Source organism: Patagioenas fasciata, chromosome 18 (assembly GCF_037038585.1).
Source record: "Patagioenas fasciata isolate bPatFas1 chromosome 18, bPatFas1.hap1, whole genome shotgun sequence".
NCBI classification, from domain to species: domain Eukaryota; kingdom Metazoa; phylum Chordata; class Aves; order Columbiformes; family Columbidae; genus Patagioenas; species Patagioenas fasciata.
In genome coordinates, this window is record NC_092537.1 from 6,662,146 (window position 1) to 6,679,168 (window position 17,023).

At 45.5% G+C, this 17,023-nt stretch overlaps 2 protein-coding genes across 2 annotated transcripts in view; both read right to left on the bottom strand.

Moving 5' to 3' along the window:
• The window catches only part of MMD (monocyte to macrophage differentiation associated), a 36,964-nt gene extending 32,120 nt beyond the window's left edge, over window positions 1-4,844 (bottom strand). The window contains exon 1 of the mRNA XM_071816304.1: window positions 4,714-4,844. Within this exon, the coding sequence (XP_071672405.1) occupies window positions 4,714-4,754 (41 nt within the window). The 5' untranslated portion in view covers window positions 4,755-4,844. The remainder of the gene's footprint in view (window positions 1-4,713) is intronic.
• SMIM36 (small integral membrane protein 36) lies at window positions 4,808-5,170 on the bottom strand. The gene has a single exon (XM_065852148.2). It carries the CDS (start codon window positions 5,135-5,137, stop codon window positions 4,808-4,810), a length of 330 nt encoding a protein of 109 aa, XP_065708220.2. The 5' UTR covers window positions 5,138-5,170.
• Window positions 5,171-17,023: the final 11,853 nt, after the last annotated feature.

The window sequence follows — 17,023 nt, forward strand, 5'->3', positions numbered from 1 at the left end:
AAGTAGAGCTTCAATTAATTAAGGAAGTTATTTGCCAAGTTAGCACACATAGTTTCAGCAAGCAAAATAAGGCTTATTGTCAAATTACTTTTTCCTGGTGTAATCATGTCTGCATCAAGAGTTTTTGCTAGTAATAAAAACACCCATCCATTATTAAACCACCCCGGTTCCAGCGTAAACTTGGTCTAAAACTATTGCCCCGAAAAGTGATAAAATACTATTTCCATCTCAGCGAACAGATTTTCTTTCCCTGCAGTGTCCCTGGGTTCACACCTTATCTGCCATTGTAACCTGCGTGCTTTGCCTGGAGGGCTGGAAATTGCAGAGCGGCTGGTGAGAAATAATTCAATGGAAACATTGCTGTGAGCCCTGTGGGCAGCAAACCACGTCCCTGCGATGCTCTGGGCAGGGAGCAGACTGACATTCAGACAGAACCTTTCTCTCTGCTAAGGGACAGGACATGAAGCGTCCATGCTCCAGCAAGCCAAGAGAAGACAGCAGCATTCTTCTTTGGGAAGAAAGGAAAACAAGTAGGTTTCCTCTTTTTGAGGAAACAAGCATGTGACATGTCAAGTCTGTGCTAAATATGCACCTGGGAGGCGAAGAACATGCAGAGAATAGGAAAGAAATCTCCTGTAATAAGCACTATTAATTTGCTTCCATCAAGTACTGGCTTTTTTCACTGTTATTGGCGAGGGTAAGCAGTACAGGACTACAACAAATGAACATGGCTCATGCAGACATTAAATCGAGTGCTGCTGCTTGGAGATATTATTTCAATCCACCTTTATGCTTGTTGGATTTGATTTATGAATGCTCAGTTTCCAGCAATAAGCTTGCAGCAGCTCACATTAACTCCTCAGAACGTCAGGGCCTTTGTTGTGCCATTTGAGGGTGGCATCGGGGGAAGAATGTGCCCGATTCCTGCCTCCCCTCACCTTTCCTGAAAGGTTTAGACCTAGAACTGGCCCAGATGTGTACATTAATTTAAAATAAGTGGTTGAGCTAAAAAAAGAACATGAAAAATATGACCTAATGAAGTTATACAAAAATATCGATGATTAAGGCAATATCATTAATACAAATCGAGGTGGATGCTAAGCCTGTATTCTTTCCTCACACTGAAGTAAATAGCAGTTAAGTTCAAATTCAGTGTATTTTTAGGGTAATGAAGAGCTATGCTGTGGGCCAAATAGGTTTCAGTACTGCAAGAGTGCAAAATGTGGGTGCTCAAACAATATGTCCAAGTCTTCTGTGCACTCAGGAAGAGACACAAATATATAATCATTCTTAATTAACAATATCTCGATATCACTGCCCATGAAAGGATCTCATGTTCCTTCCTAAACATGAATGAAATCAACTCAGCACCTCAGTTGTGTAACAATTATTGCTGCCATTAACAGATGGAGAAACTAGGGCACAGTTTCATTGCCCACACAGAGCATCTGCTGCAGAGCTGGGAAGAGACCAACCTGTCCACAGCGTGGGTGAGCAACCAGATGCTGGATTCCGATGCCTCCTGACAAGTATCCGCCCCAAAAAACCGCAACGCGGTGGTCGCATTAGGGTAGAAACGCCTCTTTGAAAGGTTAATGTCCAACAGTGTCATTCTTGAAGGGGGAAACTAAGCAGCAGCATTTCCAAGGGAACCAGCACATGTGAGAAGGAGGGAGTGACAAGACAAAACTAAGAATTGGAACAGAAGCTAGAGATGGCAGCTGTTCTCATTTTCCCTTTTTTTTCTTTAATATTTGTGGTATGATTTTACTTGTTAAGTCAGCTAGCTTTCTGCTATGAATGTACCTATAAACGATTAATTTGGCTTTCTATCCCTCAGGCACGAAGGACCAGATCTCTACGTCAGAGTCCTCCTGGGCAGCACAGCCACAGCAGACCCCAGCGCACACCCCCACCCTTCCTTCACACCTCCCTCGCGTGTGTCCTCACCACAGCTCTGGCCGTCATTTCACACATCACTGAAATGCAGCTATTTTGGGTTCATGCTGCAGGAGTCCCCTCAGGATCATCACCAGCACATATGCGTTTGCTTTCAACACCCAGACCCTGTGTGACAGGACAGATACAGCACAGGGAGCCAAGCCCTCGGGAGAATCACATCATCTTTTGGACTGGAGCAGGACCCGGAGATACAGGTCAATGCTTTGCCTTATAAAAAATACAAAAGTAGGCTGAGAGACATGGGCCTGCATTTATTTTTAACCCGTCTAAAAGATGGCACCCTGGGCTGTAGGGCTCCCCTAAGCATGAAGTGTAATAGTACTGGCTCATGGCTGGATGAACAGTATTTCTGATTAAACACCCAATATAAATTCCTACCTCCTGGCATTCCCACTGAAGTGCCAACATCATGCAAGCTGAATAGCTGATAACACAAGGTGATGCAGTTCTAGGCAGTAAAAGATATTCTTAAGCTCTTCTTAGAGCCAAGGGGTTTGACTTGGACATGCTATTGTGCTTCTATACTTAGCAGTGTCAGAGGATGAGCATTTGAAAATAAGAACAATATGATTAAAAAAGTGATAGAAGATTTATTCCCTTTCAAATTCAAATAAAATAAAAAAAAATCTCTGCATGGAAAGGAATTCTCCCTCCTGAACATGGGTTAGTCTGTCTGGACTAATCCTCTACTCAGATGTGGTGGCTTATTAGGGATTAAAAAAAAACAACCTCAAGGCTTAGACAGTATATTTACAGTGGAACAGGCTCCCAAGAAAGATATAATTTCAGTGAATTTAATGACATGTTTGACTTGAATTAATGTTGGAGAAATCCAGAAATCTGGTGATGTTTGTTCATTTGTGTTTTGTGTGTTTTTTCTGTTTTTTTCTGAGAAACCCTTTAATAAAGGCTTTACAGAAGCAGCAATGCATAACTTTAAAAGGGCACTAAAGCCAATTGAAACTAAGCCAGTGCAGACTGAATCCCTGCTTCCTGCAGAACGCCAATAAATCCTCCCACTACCATTCAGTTCCCTTCAAACCAAAGAGCTACAGATCATCACTCAGCCGTGATGACCATAGCTCACCCAAAGCAAGTGTCTTAAGGCTCTAGATCCATGGTTGCCCCTGCGTTCAATTTCTCTGCTCCATCCCCTCTTTGTTGGAGCATATTTTAGTTTGCTCTCTTTGAACCTACTGGAGTTGGTTCATAGAACGTAATTCGAGTGTCAGTTTTGTAGTAACCCCCTTATGAACCGCACAAATGTCTAGGAGAGAAATCTCAGTGCAGAGGGCAGAACAGCAGAGAAAATTAACGTGAAGCAGAGACACATGGAGCAAAGCACAGCGAGAACATGAGCTGCCCATAAGCCAAGGGCACAATAGGGAGCAGGGTGTATTTCCTAAATCCTTGTCTATCATCCAACACTTTCCAATTCATACTGCTTCTGAATATACATTAACACAACTTTTACCAACATCTTATTCAGTTACAAATGGCACCTATTCCAAAACAGTATTTCTATGCTAGATATCCAGGTCTTAAAATACTGCCTAATCCTCTAGGAAAACATGTAAGCAGAGGCACAGTCAAGATGAAGCAAGGCACAAAACCGTGATGGACCAGCGATGGAAGGGCCAGATGCAGAATATGTGCAAAGACCTGCACGAGTGCAGTTTCACTCAACAGCGAAGTGTCCCAGCGCCTTCCCACGCTGCCAGCTTGGACCAGAGCTTGCAATATGCTCCAGATATCTCCATCTAACACCGAGAGGGAGAAAACCAGCAAGATGTGGAAGAAACTTGTTAGCCAAAAAGGCCTTTAGGTTATAGCTTCCCAAATTATGTGAAGAACAAAAAGAGTTGTTGCAGATAACATTAGATTTACTGGAGATACAATAACAGCCTTTGTGTGGCCCAGGTGGAACATGGTAGAGCTGAAGGAAGGCTCAGGGGGGAGGCAGGGTCAGACACGTGGAGACGCACACTGAAGGCCAGGACGTATGTTGGGTTTGCTGCAGAGGGTCAGAAATTCCCGTTTCAGTGGGGCAGACAGCGGCGATGACTCGCGTATATCACATTACTGGTAAATTTACCCCAGTTCACGCTTTCCCTTGGGCAGGAGGCATTGTACCCAGCTTTTCCAGGAAGCATATTGTATCCTGTCAGGGGATTTGTGCAGGGCAAAGGGTGCCCTGCGTTGTAATAGAAGAGCTCGTGTTTTTCCTACAGAAAGTAAGTGCCAAGACAAGCTTGGCACTGCCCTCTGGGGAGCTTACAGACAACATGGAAAGTATTAAATTCTGATGGGAGCAGCAGCTGGCTTCTATCAGAAAGGCACTATCTCTATCCTTTTAAAATCCTTAGCTTTTCTTTCCTCACTGGAGAGATAAACAGCCTGCCAAGGTCATTTGCGCTCTGCGGGCTGAGGAAGATGCGCAGAGGCTGCAGGGCAGCACGCCTTGGCCCATCAGGGTGGGATGCGTTGAACAACACTGTGTTCCTGCAAAAATAACAGTGCTGAGCACAATGCAAGATTAAATCAAGGCCCTTCTTCAGTGCTGGAGCAGATAACAGCGTCACTGCCTCTGACTGCCAGTGGGCTGCAAGGCAGCAGCAGCGTAAATGGAAATCAGTCTCTTTACGGATGGCAGGCAGGGCTGCAAGCCTGTATCGATGCAGATCACCGCCGAACGCAAAATGACCCCCTTGGCAACAGCATAGTATCAAATAAATTGGCATCTCAACTTACCTTGTGAACGTGATATCCTTTTGCAAACGGAGAGTAAACATAGCAGACGAGGCAAGGCGATCAGCAGAAATGAGAGCTCCAAGGCAGGGTCCCTTTACACAACAGTAGTCCTTTTCCCCGGCAGGTCGGAGGAGTTTTCGTAGGCAGAGACGAGCCCCTTTGCCCAGCGGGTGCCGGGGGAGCCCTGCTGCATCACCACCAGCCGGATGGGAGGCTGGGTGTCCGCAGGGACCTCAGGAGCATACTCCTTGCTGGGATCCTTCCCCCTGCAGTCATAAAGCACGCAGGAGATCAGGAAAACCAGAAGCAAAATAACATAACTAGCTACCAGAATGATGAGATTCAAGGTAACAGGGTCAATCTCCAAATAAAACTCCATTTGGTCCCATACTATTGAGTGCAAACCCAGAGAATGAAGTTTCATATGCACAAGTGAGCGACCGCTAACTGATCGGAATAGATGTATTGGCTTTGCGGTAAAAATACATTAATCCTCAGGTCTCCTGTAGCAATGGATTTCCCCGAACGGGATGATTAAAGCAGCTCAGTTTAATAACTTAAGCGCCTTCTTTTAATGCCACATTGCCTACAGTGGCAGAAGCTAAATTTGAATGCTATATTGACAGGAAAACATCCCTCTTGCTCAGGGATGCTTTCCTTGATGGACAGGTTTCCTCTAAGGGCATTTTGCAGAACCTCCCTTCTACAAGTGTTTTTTGGCTCATGGGCTGAAAAAAAAAAAAAAATGAGCTGTGTAATTAGTAAATGAATGCAGAAAGAAATTAGGGAGAAAGTAACATTTATCAAAATCCAATATGCCTGGTTCTGATCTCAACTAAGAAGTTTTCGCCCTGCCCCAGTGCTATAGAAGGGTTTTTAAAGTGAATTAAAGACTTTCATTACCCAGTTCTATATGTGGATTACTGGTACATGTCTCACCAGCGTATCACACACTGCCCAGCCAGTCCTTGCACAAATGAGCTGTAGGAACCTGCTTCCCACAGGCTGCTCTGTTCCCTTTGAGTCTCCTGGATATAAGAAGGTGCAACACGACTGGAGCATTCCTGTAGCCTTGGCACCACCAATTTACTTTTCCTATGAGGATCTTCTGTTTGCTAAAAAAAAAAAAACGGTTGAAATTTGTGATGTGGCTGTCCCCCACCTGTGGCTGACCAGCCATAAAACTGTAAGTTCTTTTTGTGTCTTCCAGATTGACATCCTTGATGCTGATGCACAAGTAGGGACACACATATAGCTGCCATGCATTGCCCGTACAGCGCTTGTTTGTTTCCCTAGAAAACTGTGCTACAGAGACCACCCCTCCGCCAAAAAAAAGAGAAGTAGTAGTGCGTAAGAAACCTGGAAGGCAGACGGGAAGGGCAGGAGGCGATGCTGATGAGCACCACAGACCCTATGTCAGCATGCTTGCCGCTTCCACGCAAAACTCTAAGGTTTTGGTCAGCATTACAGCGCAAGAGGGTTTTAGGAAGAGATTAGGCTGCCCCAGCTCTTAGCACTGCCAGAGCTGTGGAAAAGGGCTTACGTGTCAGCAGGAATCCAATCCGGCACGTCTAAGCTGTGAGTAAGAAATATGTCATGGGGCCATCCTCAACACATGCCGCTCGTTTTAAGGCCAACGCCATCTGCGTCCCCCACCGTCTGCCCTCCCGGCTCTCTTGAGCCCAGAAGTTTGTATTCAGAAGCAATGCCAAGGCCGGCACTGCGGGAGCTTGGCAGGGAGGAGGGAACCCACAGAACCAAGGACGCACATTTACGCGACCCTCACGTTGTGCATCTGTTGCACATCATGTGCCGCATCTGAACATTTGGCTGTTCAGTGTGGTTGAGATAAGGCTGAGATTCTTCCAGACAGGCTAAGGCTTCTGATTATGCCCTTCCCCTCCAAAGCAATGATGATTGGAGCTGGGACCTCGTTTCAGTGCTCGCTGGGAACTGAAAGTCTTTTCAAAATCCCTCAAACACATAAACACCTTTGAAAGGTGATACTGTTTATGGTCTTAAATTCAATCATGTTCCACCACAAAAAATTAGTACCAAAGTAATAAATACTAAGTGGTTCACATGTTGAGAGAGAGATGGGATTTTAAACTAGTCCTGGATTCTGAAAACTCAGCGCTGTGCTTGCAAAAGAAGGTTTAGGGGATTTTTCTCCCTTGCATTTATTGAGTATCAGCAAGTTTGCCAAACCTGAATTGCCTCCTCTAAAGTCCTCCACTCCGGTAGCTTGGTTTCAGATTTCTGTCTAACATTGCAGCTGAGAGATACATGACATTAAGTGTTTAATTTAGATAGGCATCAAGCCAGGTTTCAGGGGGGTTTTTCAAAAGGTAAAATCAGGGGCTAGATTACTGCACCACCTTCTGTGCTGCTGCTGACACCGTCTCTAGGAGAGAGAAAAGCCTTCACCTTTCTACATCTCCACAGCTTCCCAAAACACTGCTTTGGAGTGAAAATACATTCCGCTTTCTAAACACCTCCCAAAGGCTGCACCCAGGGCCTGGTTTACAGGAAGAAGACCTCGCATTTATGCTTTTATGGTGTTCCCAGGAGCTGCTCACAGCAGCCTATGTCTGGAGCCAGCGTGCTGCAAACTGCCAGGCTCAATTGGCTTAATTGCAGTGTCATAGCTAAAAATAGACCCCAGGAAATAAACCTCCTCAGTCCTGGTGCAGTGAGAAAGAGGTGAATACGGATGACAGAACCCCCAGCACATTTCAAACAGAATAACGAATGGACTGAGACAGGGTATCTGAAGTGACAGACCTACCTCCTGGGTAGCACTTCGTCCTGCTGGGGACAGCGAAGGTGGGCGCTCACAGCCTGTGGGCAGCTGCCACGTCCTTTGCCTTACTCATATAATAAGTCAGCTTAAGAGGGAAACTGCAGAAATTTAAGGGCACTAGCGAGAAATCTGGTACAATCAGGAACCAAACTCCAGTTACTCCAATACCTACAAGTTCGAATCTCAAATGCTCAGAGCAAACCCAGTGAAAGCAGATTTGCTATGCATGCAGTGGCAGAAACATGGTCACTGAGCTCCTCCTTGGGGACAGCTCTGGGGTGATACCAACACCTGCTTGAACAGTGTTTGCTGTTTGTAAAGGGGACACACACAAGCATGTTTAGCCTGTGGCTTTTGGGGTGTTGTCTTCCCCCAGCACAAGCTCTGCTGGGGTGCAAGAGGGCTCAGACCTCCCCTTGTTCTGCGTACAGAAGTGCCCTGTCCTGCAAGAATCCACTCCCCCAGGTCCCCTGCTGCCTATTTTCCACTGTGCAGGAAGCAATTTAATACATTTGAGGACTTCAGTGAAACAGGACTGGGACTGACCAGTGCCACTAAAAATAACGAGGGACAAGGGACAGGCAGGAGCCCAGCGGCACACGCCTCAATTCGCAGCACCCAAAGCAAACTGTACAAGGTAGTGTCATGACTTACACCCCTGTTTTTTCCTGCAGGTCTCATTGAGCTCAGGTTTTGTTCGCTTCTCAGCAGAGCATTCTCCAGTCTGACCACACGCCGGAGCTGTTGCTTTCCTAATGAAACCCCAGAGACGCCTCAGCCCTGTGCCCAGCACAGGACCCCACATCTCAAACAAATTCCCCTGTACGAAACAGAACCCCACTCATTAGGAAGGGGAGCTCTACTTTTTTGAGCTCTTTTGGTCAGTGGTGTCACATTTTTGCCAGCATCTGAAGCAAGAAAGGAGTTTCCACTGTTATTGTTCAGGATTTATCTGCTGTTCTTTCTCAGGAGGCACTTGAGTGCAGCGGTTAAACCATTTTCTGCTTTAGAGGTCTATTTATTATCTATTTGATCTCTACAGCATTAGAAAACTATTAAAATGCTGGTTTTGAGAAAGCAATAGATACACAAGACAAAAGATAGAAAAGAAAAATACAAAATAGCCATTATAATACAGAACTAGTCTACTTAGCTATTTGTATCACAGCTCCCTCCTGGGACCCCAAACCCACAGATACATTAGTCAGTGAAATGTCTGAGACTATGAAAACCCTACAGAGGTGACAGAGACAGCCAGCACTTGAGGTTAAGTGCATCCTGAACCGCGGTGAAGAAAGTCAGAAGCTCAAAACAAAGGCTGAAGTCTTACCATATTAAGCATAGCTCATGAACATTCCCTGCACATCTTCAGCTCCTTTCCCTAAAAGCTCAGGCATTGTTGCTACCACCTACATGAAAACACTTCCCAGCTACAGCCCTTTGTACCCAGCAGGGCAACATACTGACTCAAATCCAATTTCCTTCATCTGCAAATCGTCTTACCAGAAAAGTCTCAGCTGGAGAGGATTTGGTCCTCAGTAAAACGAAGCCAGTCACCATGAGGTGGCAGATGCTGATCAGCTATTTTTCTGATTGCTTTTTCTTTGTCTCAGGGCTCCAGGTGAGATATATCTCTCAAACCCATGGTCCAGCTGGGATCTATCAAACAGAAATGGAGTGTCGATGTTCACTGCTATTGGAGCTCTCTGCTGGCATCAGGGCTGGCTCTGTTTGGTGCTGCAAGAAGCAAAACCCCAAAGGATCTGATTTTGTGCTCTGACGTTTGCTTTGGATTTGGATTTTGCAAGCAAAAAGTTAAAGAAGTGTGCACAAGTCCAGGATGATGCATGACTAACAGACTGGGGGGCGAGAGAGCTTGGCCTCTATGATTCTATGACCCCAGCCAGTGGGTCCATGAGGCGTGACAGGCAGCGCTCCTTTTCACGATCTCCAGTAGCATGTAATGCAAATGATGTGGAATGTTCATATGGAATGCTTTAAAATGTAATTGACTTTTTTGTTAAACAGGAAGACAGATTTGATGTGAAAACTAAAATCCATTATCACTATAACTTCATCAATATAACTAGACCGATATCAATAGTCAAGATTTAGTCAGTCCGCTTGTCCTCAGCTGCTGGAGAAACATATGCACATGTAAATACCTTCTCATTATTAAGGTGAAATGACTTCACAGAAGGAAGAAAACGAAAATATTTCATATTGAATGCAAGTCTCCTGGAATGGGTCACACATGGGTAAAGCAGACTGAAATTGGGTTTGATTCTGCTGGAGCTGGGCTGCTCGCTTGGCTTGTCTTCTGCCCCGTACCATCTTTGGCAAGAGCTAATCAAGATAATGCAGGTGTGAAATCAGAATGACACAGACATGGTTGCATCGAATTCAGTGAATCTCCCATCTGAGTTTATTGTCAAACTCAAAGTTGCGCTCTGTAAGCTCTCCATCCTTTCCACTGCTCTGGGTTGCTGCATAGGCAACTTTAGCCAAGTATTTAAGGAAACACTTCCCTGATTTCCCTGGCACTGAAGTACACGCTAATATGCTTTGCTGAATTGGGATGGATTTAGGCACACACAGTGTTCAGCTCAGGCATATGTGTTTAGCTGAACTTGGGCTATTAACTACATTGTGGCTGCCAGAAATACAATTATTATCATAGGTTGTAAAGCACTTAACATGAAAAAAATCACAAAGTGAGAGCTATATCTTCTTGTTTTAGAGCACTACGGCTTCTTGTAGTATTGCTTATGAAGATTAAGGGCTATATTCTTTCCCTCCTCATGCCCAGTAAATCGGGATTTTGCAGATCTGGCTCACTGTGACTGGAGCAGCCGGAGCATGTTAGAAAGAGACACTTGGTGCACGAGAGCTGGGGGTGCACTGGGGACAGAAACTTCTTCACCGGCACAACTGCAGCCTGGAAGAGGAGAACAGGCGCTGAATCCCTCCGGTGACCTTCCAGAAAAGCCAGGTGCTAAAGAATCCAGGAGAAACTCCAGTGCCCAGGCTGGAAGATGAGGAACCGAAGGCTCCAACTTCTGGCAACGTTGCACACCAATTTCTGCCATTGCTGGTGGAGCTCCTGAGTGATTCCCCGGTTCTCTTTGGCACAAAATCTGTACGTCTGTCCTCAGGGTGACATGCGGGTGTTCGCCTCTCTTTCTGTTTGCCTTGAATAAACCTCGGTGGGGTGGGATGTAAGGAATACATCACTATTCCTGGGGCATGTTTGAGTGCTGCTGTGATCGTGTTACAAATCTGCAGGCAATAAATCAGCTTTGCTTCTGAATTCAATCTGCTTTTTCTTGATTCTCTTTCAGGACTCTGCTACCTTGGGACAACTGGCCACACGTAGCTAAATTTCAAGGAACCAGGGGACTTTTGTGAGCTGGGAATGGTGGTGGCTCTTTGCCCAAGCGTGCAGGTTTGCAGGCAGAATAAAACAAGAGTCACCACAGTTGTGTCCCCGCAAAACCAGTGGACTCCAGCTCTGCGTCCTGGCCGCTGCTTTCTTGACCACAATGGTGGGTGAAGATGACAGAGAGGATTTGGACGATGAGAAGAGGAAGGATTCTCTAAAATCTGTCTGGGAAGGTCTTGCAGAGCTCTCTGCTTGATTCAGCTGGGGTGCAACCAGAAAGACAAAAACCCCATGAGGTTTCCTGAAGCAGCTCTTCTTGTTTTGATTTTTCAGGCTCCTCACTAGAATCTCTGCAAATCTGTGTCACGTCATGTGTGAAGGCAGCAAATAAACTGAACTCTGAATTTAGCTTTTTCAGGGGTTTTCAGGGAATACAGGCCTCCCTCAAAAGAGGATACTTGAATACCAGTCAGACACCTGGTGAGCAAACCAGCTGTTCACAGCTGTTCTTTCCATCTCTCTTCTTCATTGTTTGCAGAAACAATGAAGTGATCGAGGACTAAGAGGGTTGAAACGATGAAAAAAAAAAGAGACCTAAGTGCCAAGCTCTTTAGTGCTCTTTGTAAAACCCAAATAAATGGAAAAATAAATCAAGCTTAGACATCAACAGGAAATTGAAAAGTTACATCAATGGAAGGACAGAAACATATACGTCAATCATTTGGCTGGAGATGTTGTGGTATAAACAGATTTTTATCACATATAGCTCTCTATTCAAATAATTATGTCCTAGATTTCTTTTGTAAAAGTACACAGAGTACAATTTTGCCAACAAGCCTCTGGGAACAAATATGAAAAAATAGAGCAAGACTGGCTTTGCTGTCCCTGATTTCCAAGTTCACAAAGTTTTTAAAGCATCAGTTTAATTTAGAAAAACAGAAAAGGCTTATACCTAAGCCTCAGTCAAGGCTGCAGGACTTGTTTGATGCCTGCAGCGAGGCACATGCCTACATGGGGGCTGGATCAGATGACCTTTAAAGGTCTCTTCCCATCCAAGCTATTCCATGATTCCATGTTTCGCTGAGTAGAGATGGACTCCTTGAACCATGCCATTCACACTATGTTCAGACCTAATCCGCGCTGTCACCTCTCTTTTCCCCCATCCACAGCAACCCACGTTTCTTTCAGTTAGTTCATTTGCCCACAGGGCAAGATTAAACGTGACCGCAGCCTGTCACCACCCCAGTGCCCCGAGCTCCCATTCCCGTCACCGCACCTCAAGGTCAGCCTGGCGTCACCTCCATCGCGGGGACATGGTCCCACGTCATGGGAACCACGCTACTGCCAGCCGCCCTCGGGCGCAGATAACCGGCCCTCGAGGACAAAGCCTTTGCCTTCCTTCTGAGATGTAAGATATCGGGATACAAACAGTAATAAATAACTGATGTGTCTGTCTGAACTGATTCCTGTTCCCCTGCCTCACCCACTTCCACTCTGGTTACCACCAAGCTTCTTTTTTTTCTCTGCTTCTTCCACCTTTTTATTTTGTATTCCCAAGACTCCAGTCTGCAGCAAGGGGCTTTTCCTGGGAGTTTTTAATTGCTGACAAGGAGGGAACCACGTCCCCATGCTGTTGGGAGTCCTGGGCCTCTGATCTCCTCCTTCCAGCCTTGCTCCTGACACTTGGGCTCTCTTGTCTAGACCCATCAGTTATACTGCAGTCAGTCCTCCCATGTTCCTTGGGTTTCTTTCTTGGCACCAGGCACCGTTCTCTGCTGCAAATTTAGCCCCAATCATTTTTACATTGTTCTCTCCAGGCCACTATCTTATCGTTGCTGCATTGTTCCTTTTTGGCTTCCTCTGCAGTTTCTATCTGTCTTCTGCTCTTTGTGTATCACTGTCGCCTTAGCTTCAGTCAAGATTTGATGTCATTCATCAGACATGTCATTACTGCTAATTCACAAAGTTCTGGTTTCGCTCTGTTCCTGTCAACGTGTTTCAACCTCTCTCAGTGAAAACTCACCCGAACTCAAACCAAATGTTTCCTTCAACTGACCAAAAAGCCTCGAGCTGAAGTCCAGGTGGTGGGAAGGTAACCATGAAAATGTTCACAAGCACAACATGAAATGAGAACTTGTTTGCCCTGAGCTTTCCCCAAGCCCAGCTGGACAAAACCCCCGTCATGCTCTACATTGATACTTCAGGTTGCTTTTCCCTAGAAATGGCTATATTAATACTTTTCTATATTGGTAGGATACAAATGAGATCCACAGCAGAACTGACACAAATACATGATTTTCTGAGAACGGCTTCAACAATTTTAGCCAATTGCTCAGCAGCTTCTTTTGATTAGCAGCACACTTAATCTTCATGTAGCAAAGATGGCCAAAGAGGAAATTTTGAGAGCTTAAGCTCTAAATCCTCCAGACATTAAATCCACCATTTGTGTCAGAAGTGGGTCATCCTGTGAAAAGGGAGGATGATAAAGCAATTTATGCTCTTGTGCTGAGAATGAAGTCTACTTTCAATTTAATATTACAAGCCTGTCTTTTGTCTAATATTTGTGGCTCTTGGTCACAATTTTCCTCAGATAATCAATAGACACTTGGAACAGAGATGCTCTAGTCAAATTGTTAGCTGTGTGCTGTCTCTGACTGCGAGTTAATGATGCATTGCACACAAGCTCAATCAGCAGAGACATAACCAAACCAAAGGAAAACTTGGTGCGATGTGAGACTGGTACACACCGAGCGCTTCTTTGGTGCCACTTCCCTGATCACACTTCAGCTGCATGGGGGCTACATCGGGGCAGTGATGGCTGAACCTCCTGATGGTGAAAAGTCTGAACTCCACCATCAGTATTGTCCTAGTTTGGGCAGTACCTCAATAAACTAAGGGCAGCCAAGCGTTGTTTTCATTCTTATTCTGGAAGATCAGCTAATTAGAGTGCAAAATAATATTCTCATGCTTGGCAACTACTTTTGGCTTTGAAAGATTTGATTATTTATTTATTTATGGTCAGACAATATGGAGACTCACTGCTAAACTACGGAAAGCAAATTAAATATCCCATTTCAAACAGTTGGCTCTGGTCTGGAAGCACTTCAGTTGACTGTTGTGATTCAAAGGAGAAAAATAATTTTATTTTGAATACTGTAATGCTTTTTAAACAGCACATTGGCTGACCCATCCTGCACCGCGACCTCAAGAGCTTCACATGCGTATTTTTGAAAATAAGGTTTGTGCCTCGCCTCATCAAACAGATGCTCAAGCTTCACAGCTGCAGTAAGGAGAGAGAAGCTGCCCATTCACCCCGTGACACTGTTTCAAAGGGGACACACAGAGGTCTAGAATGACCCACGCTGGTGTGTTGTCCCAACCCCAACTGCATGGCCCTGAACCACCAAGCAGCACAAGAAACTCCAGAGCAGACATGGACAGTTTTTCAATGATGAAGGGAATGGGATGAGCGTGTGTGTCTGTAAGCATATGGATTTAAAGGTCAGGTTAATGTGGAAAAAGCATGGAGGATTTATCTTTTTCGCAGATACAACAATTTTGTTTTAGGGCTTTCCGTATATCCCACCACTTTCTTGAGCTCCTCTCTCCTTCCTGTTGAGGAAGTGTCTGAGATGGCTGTTTCCAAGGGCAGGGGTCGGTCCCGCACCAGTAAACCTGCCTTACCCCTGCTGTTGGAGGAGCAGGGAAGGAGAAGGGCTGAGCCACCATGTGCTGGGACTGATCTGCATCCGAGCACTTGGAGGCAAGGTGAGCACAGGACAGCAAGGAAGGGGTGTGCAGCTCCATAGGTGGTGGGTTTATCTGGGTGACCTGACCCAGGCTGCAAGGGCAGAAAGCCACATCTGCTGTGCTGAAGGCCATGACAAGCTCAGTCCATCACAAGAGGCTGTGCTCTGTGACACCCAGGTGTGTTACATCCCCAGGTCTTCTGTGGCACAATCTGCTGCCATTGGAGGCTGACAGAACAAAGCCCTCCTTTGGGCTGGATTCACACCAAAGGGTGTTTTTCAGGTCCAAGGCTGAAACCTCCTAAGAAGCCACAAACCTTCATGGAAATCGGTCCCCTAGCACTTGTCCGCTGTCCTTCAGCTTCACAAAGGGCAGAGTTTTAAAGCAGCAGCACATGGCTGTCGGAAAAACTTGGGATGTAACAGGAGGTAAACAAGATGCCTGATCCTGAGAGCAGGTATTTGTGCTCAGAGATGTGTTCAGTTTCACAAGACTCAGTGTGACACTCAAGGTCCATGCAGACCACCCAGCTGCATGGCAAGAAACCCATTTTTCTCATGGTTTTGGCCATGTCTTTGCTGGACTGATGCTTTTACAGCTCTCTTGTTTTCCCAGCTGGTTTGTGAGCCTGAGATCAGGTCACTGGAAGCAAAGGGCTTTCTCAGAAATGAAACAAAAGCTCTTTCAAGTTTAAAAAGAAGAAAACAACAACAACAAAAAAGCCCACCTGCAGGGAGCCCCTTTCTACAAGGAGGAAGAATTTGCTTTGGAGATGTCTGCAAGAAATCCAAGGCTGAACTGGCCCATGACTAACATTACCAAGGTGTGTGGGTTGGGTGTGATCTGACTGTATCTTTTAGGTAAGAGAATTTCAGGAAAATATTTCAGCCACAGAAATACATACCCAGGATTTAAGACAAGAGATCAAATCCCCTTCCTGATAGACAGACATCAGGAAAAGGATGCTACCACAGTAACTTAATAAGCTCAACCGTGAGCAGCCACAAGTGAAATAAAGGGGCTGATGTCTCCCCAGCATGGCCGGGAGAACAGTTTCTCCAGACACATAATGAACGCTTCCAGTGTTACCGCTGGTCAGGTTTCCAAGAACCGGACACTGTAATCAAGTCATTCAATGGCAGCGTTATATTTTTTTTCCTGGAGCACAGAAATCAAGACCCTTACTTGCCTGGCAGGAAGAGAACAGGCTTTGAAGGAATCAGAATTACTGGAGAAAAACACAGAGCCTTTCATGTTTTATGCAGCAGGCCAACAATGGTAAGTGCTCTGTGGGCATATCAGGGTGTCATACATTGATCGCCTGATATTTTACATCACTGTAGACATACCGTCTTGATTTTTAAACAACTGCAAGAGCATTTTTTTTTTCCCCATGGAAGGTATTTTTTATTATACTCCTAAACCTAATCTTAATTCTCCCAAGTATACTTTGGACAGTGGCCAATCGGTGCACGTGTGGTAAGAAGCCGCCTCGCACAGCTCCCTAAAGAACAGGACAACTGAGAGCGGCTCCATGGGCTCCTGTGGCATCCAAGTCCATGAGAAGCAGAAGCAGGAGCAGCTTGGCTGGCAGGGAGGGCGAGTGGCACCCACAGGGGCCGGGGAGAGGCTGGAGTTACAGTAACGGGGTGGAAAAGCAACACGTAGAGATAAAAAAAAGAGATGGGGGGAAGCGAGCTCCTTTGATAGCCTTAATATCACAATCAGGAGAAACTTCCTGGCCTCATATTTTCCATATAAACACGCTCCACTGGATAAAGTTAATGGTTCCCTGACTGCAACGCAGAAGGGCTTGATCAGTTCAATTGACGTCACAGATTCAGTATTTTAATGAAATGTGCTGTGCTTCCCCCATTTATATGTTTGACCCTAACCTTTACCAGATGTGCAGTTCATGCTCACTCGCAGACACTGCAGCGCTGTGTTTTGGAGGCTCTCGGAAATCTGAAATGCCGAAGTGAAAATAAAATCCTCTGACATGAAATCTTTTGTTTGAGCTGCTCCCTTGTGCTCCCTTGCTCGCTTGTGCAGGAGCATACCCCAGGGAGACAGGGAAAAAGGGGCCAAAAGGGTTGTATTGAGCACTGCCTGCCCATGCAGGAACATAAAGTCACAATCAGGAAAGAAGCACATCATCAAAAAAGATGCCATCAAAAGTTTTCTGGCATTTGATGCTCATTTAGAAAGTCTCCTGCTCATTTCTCCTTCAAAGAGAAGATAAAATAATGGAGCTAGAGGGGGTTAAAAGGAGATCCGTGTTCCCAAGGCTCAGCTTTGGTCTTCAGTCACTTCATTTTAGATAAATTGGAAGCTTGGACGCAAGCCACCCTTTAGTTCTGGCTTTGGATTAGCAA

Bases quoted from the DNA above. Each gene is read 5' to 3' on its own strand.
- SMIM36 (XM_065852148.2), bottom strand. From the start codon at position 5,137: ATGAAACTTCATTCTCTGGGTTTGCACTCAATAGTATGGGACCAAATG.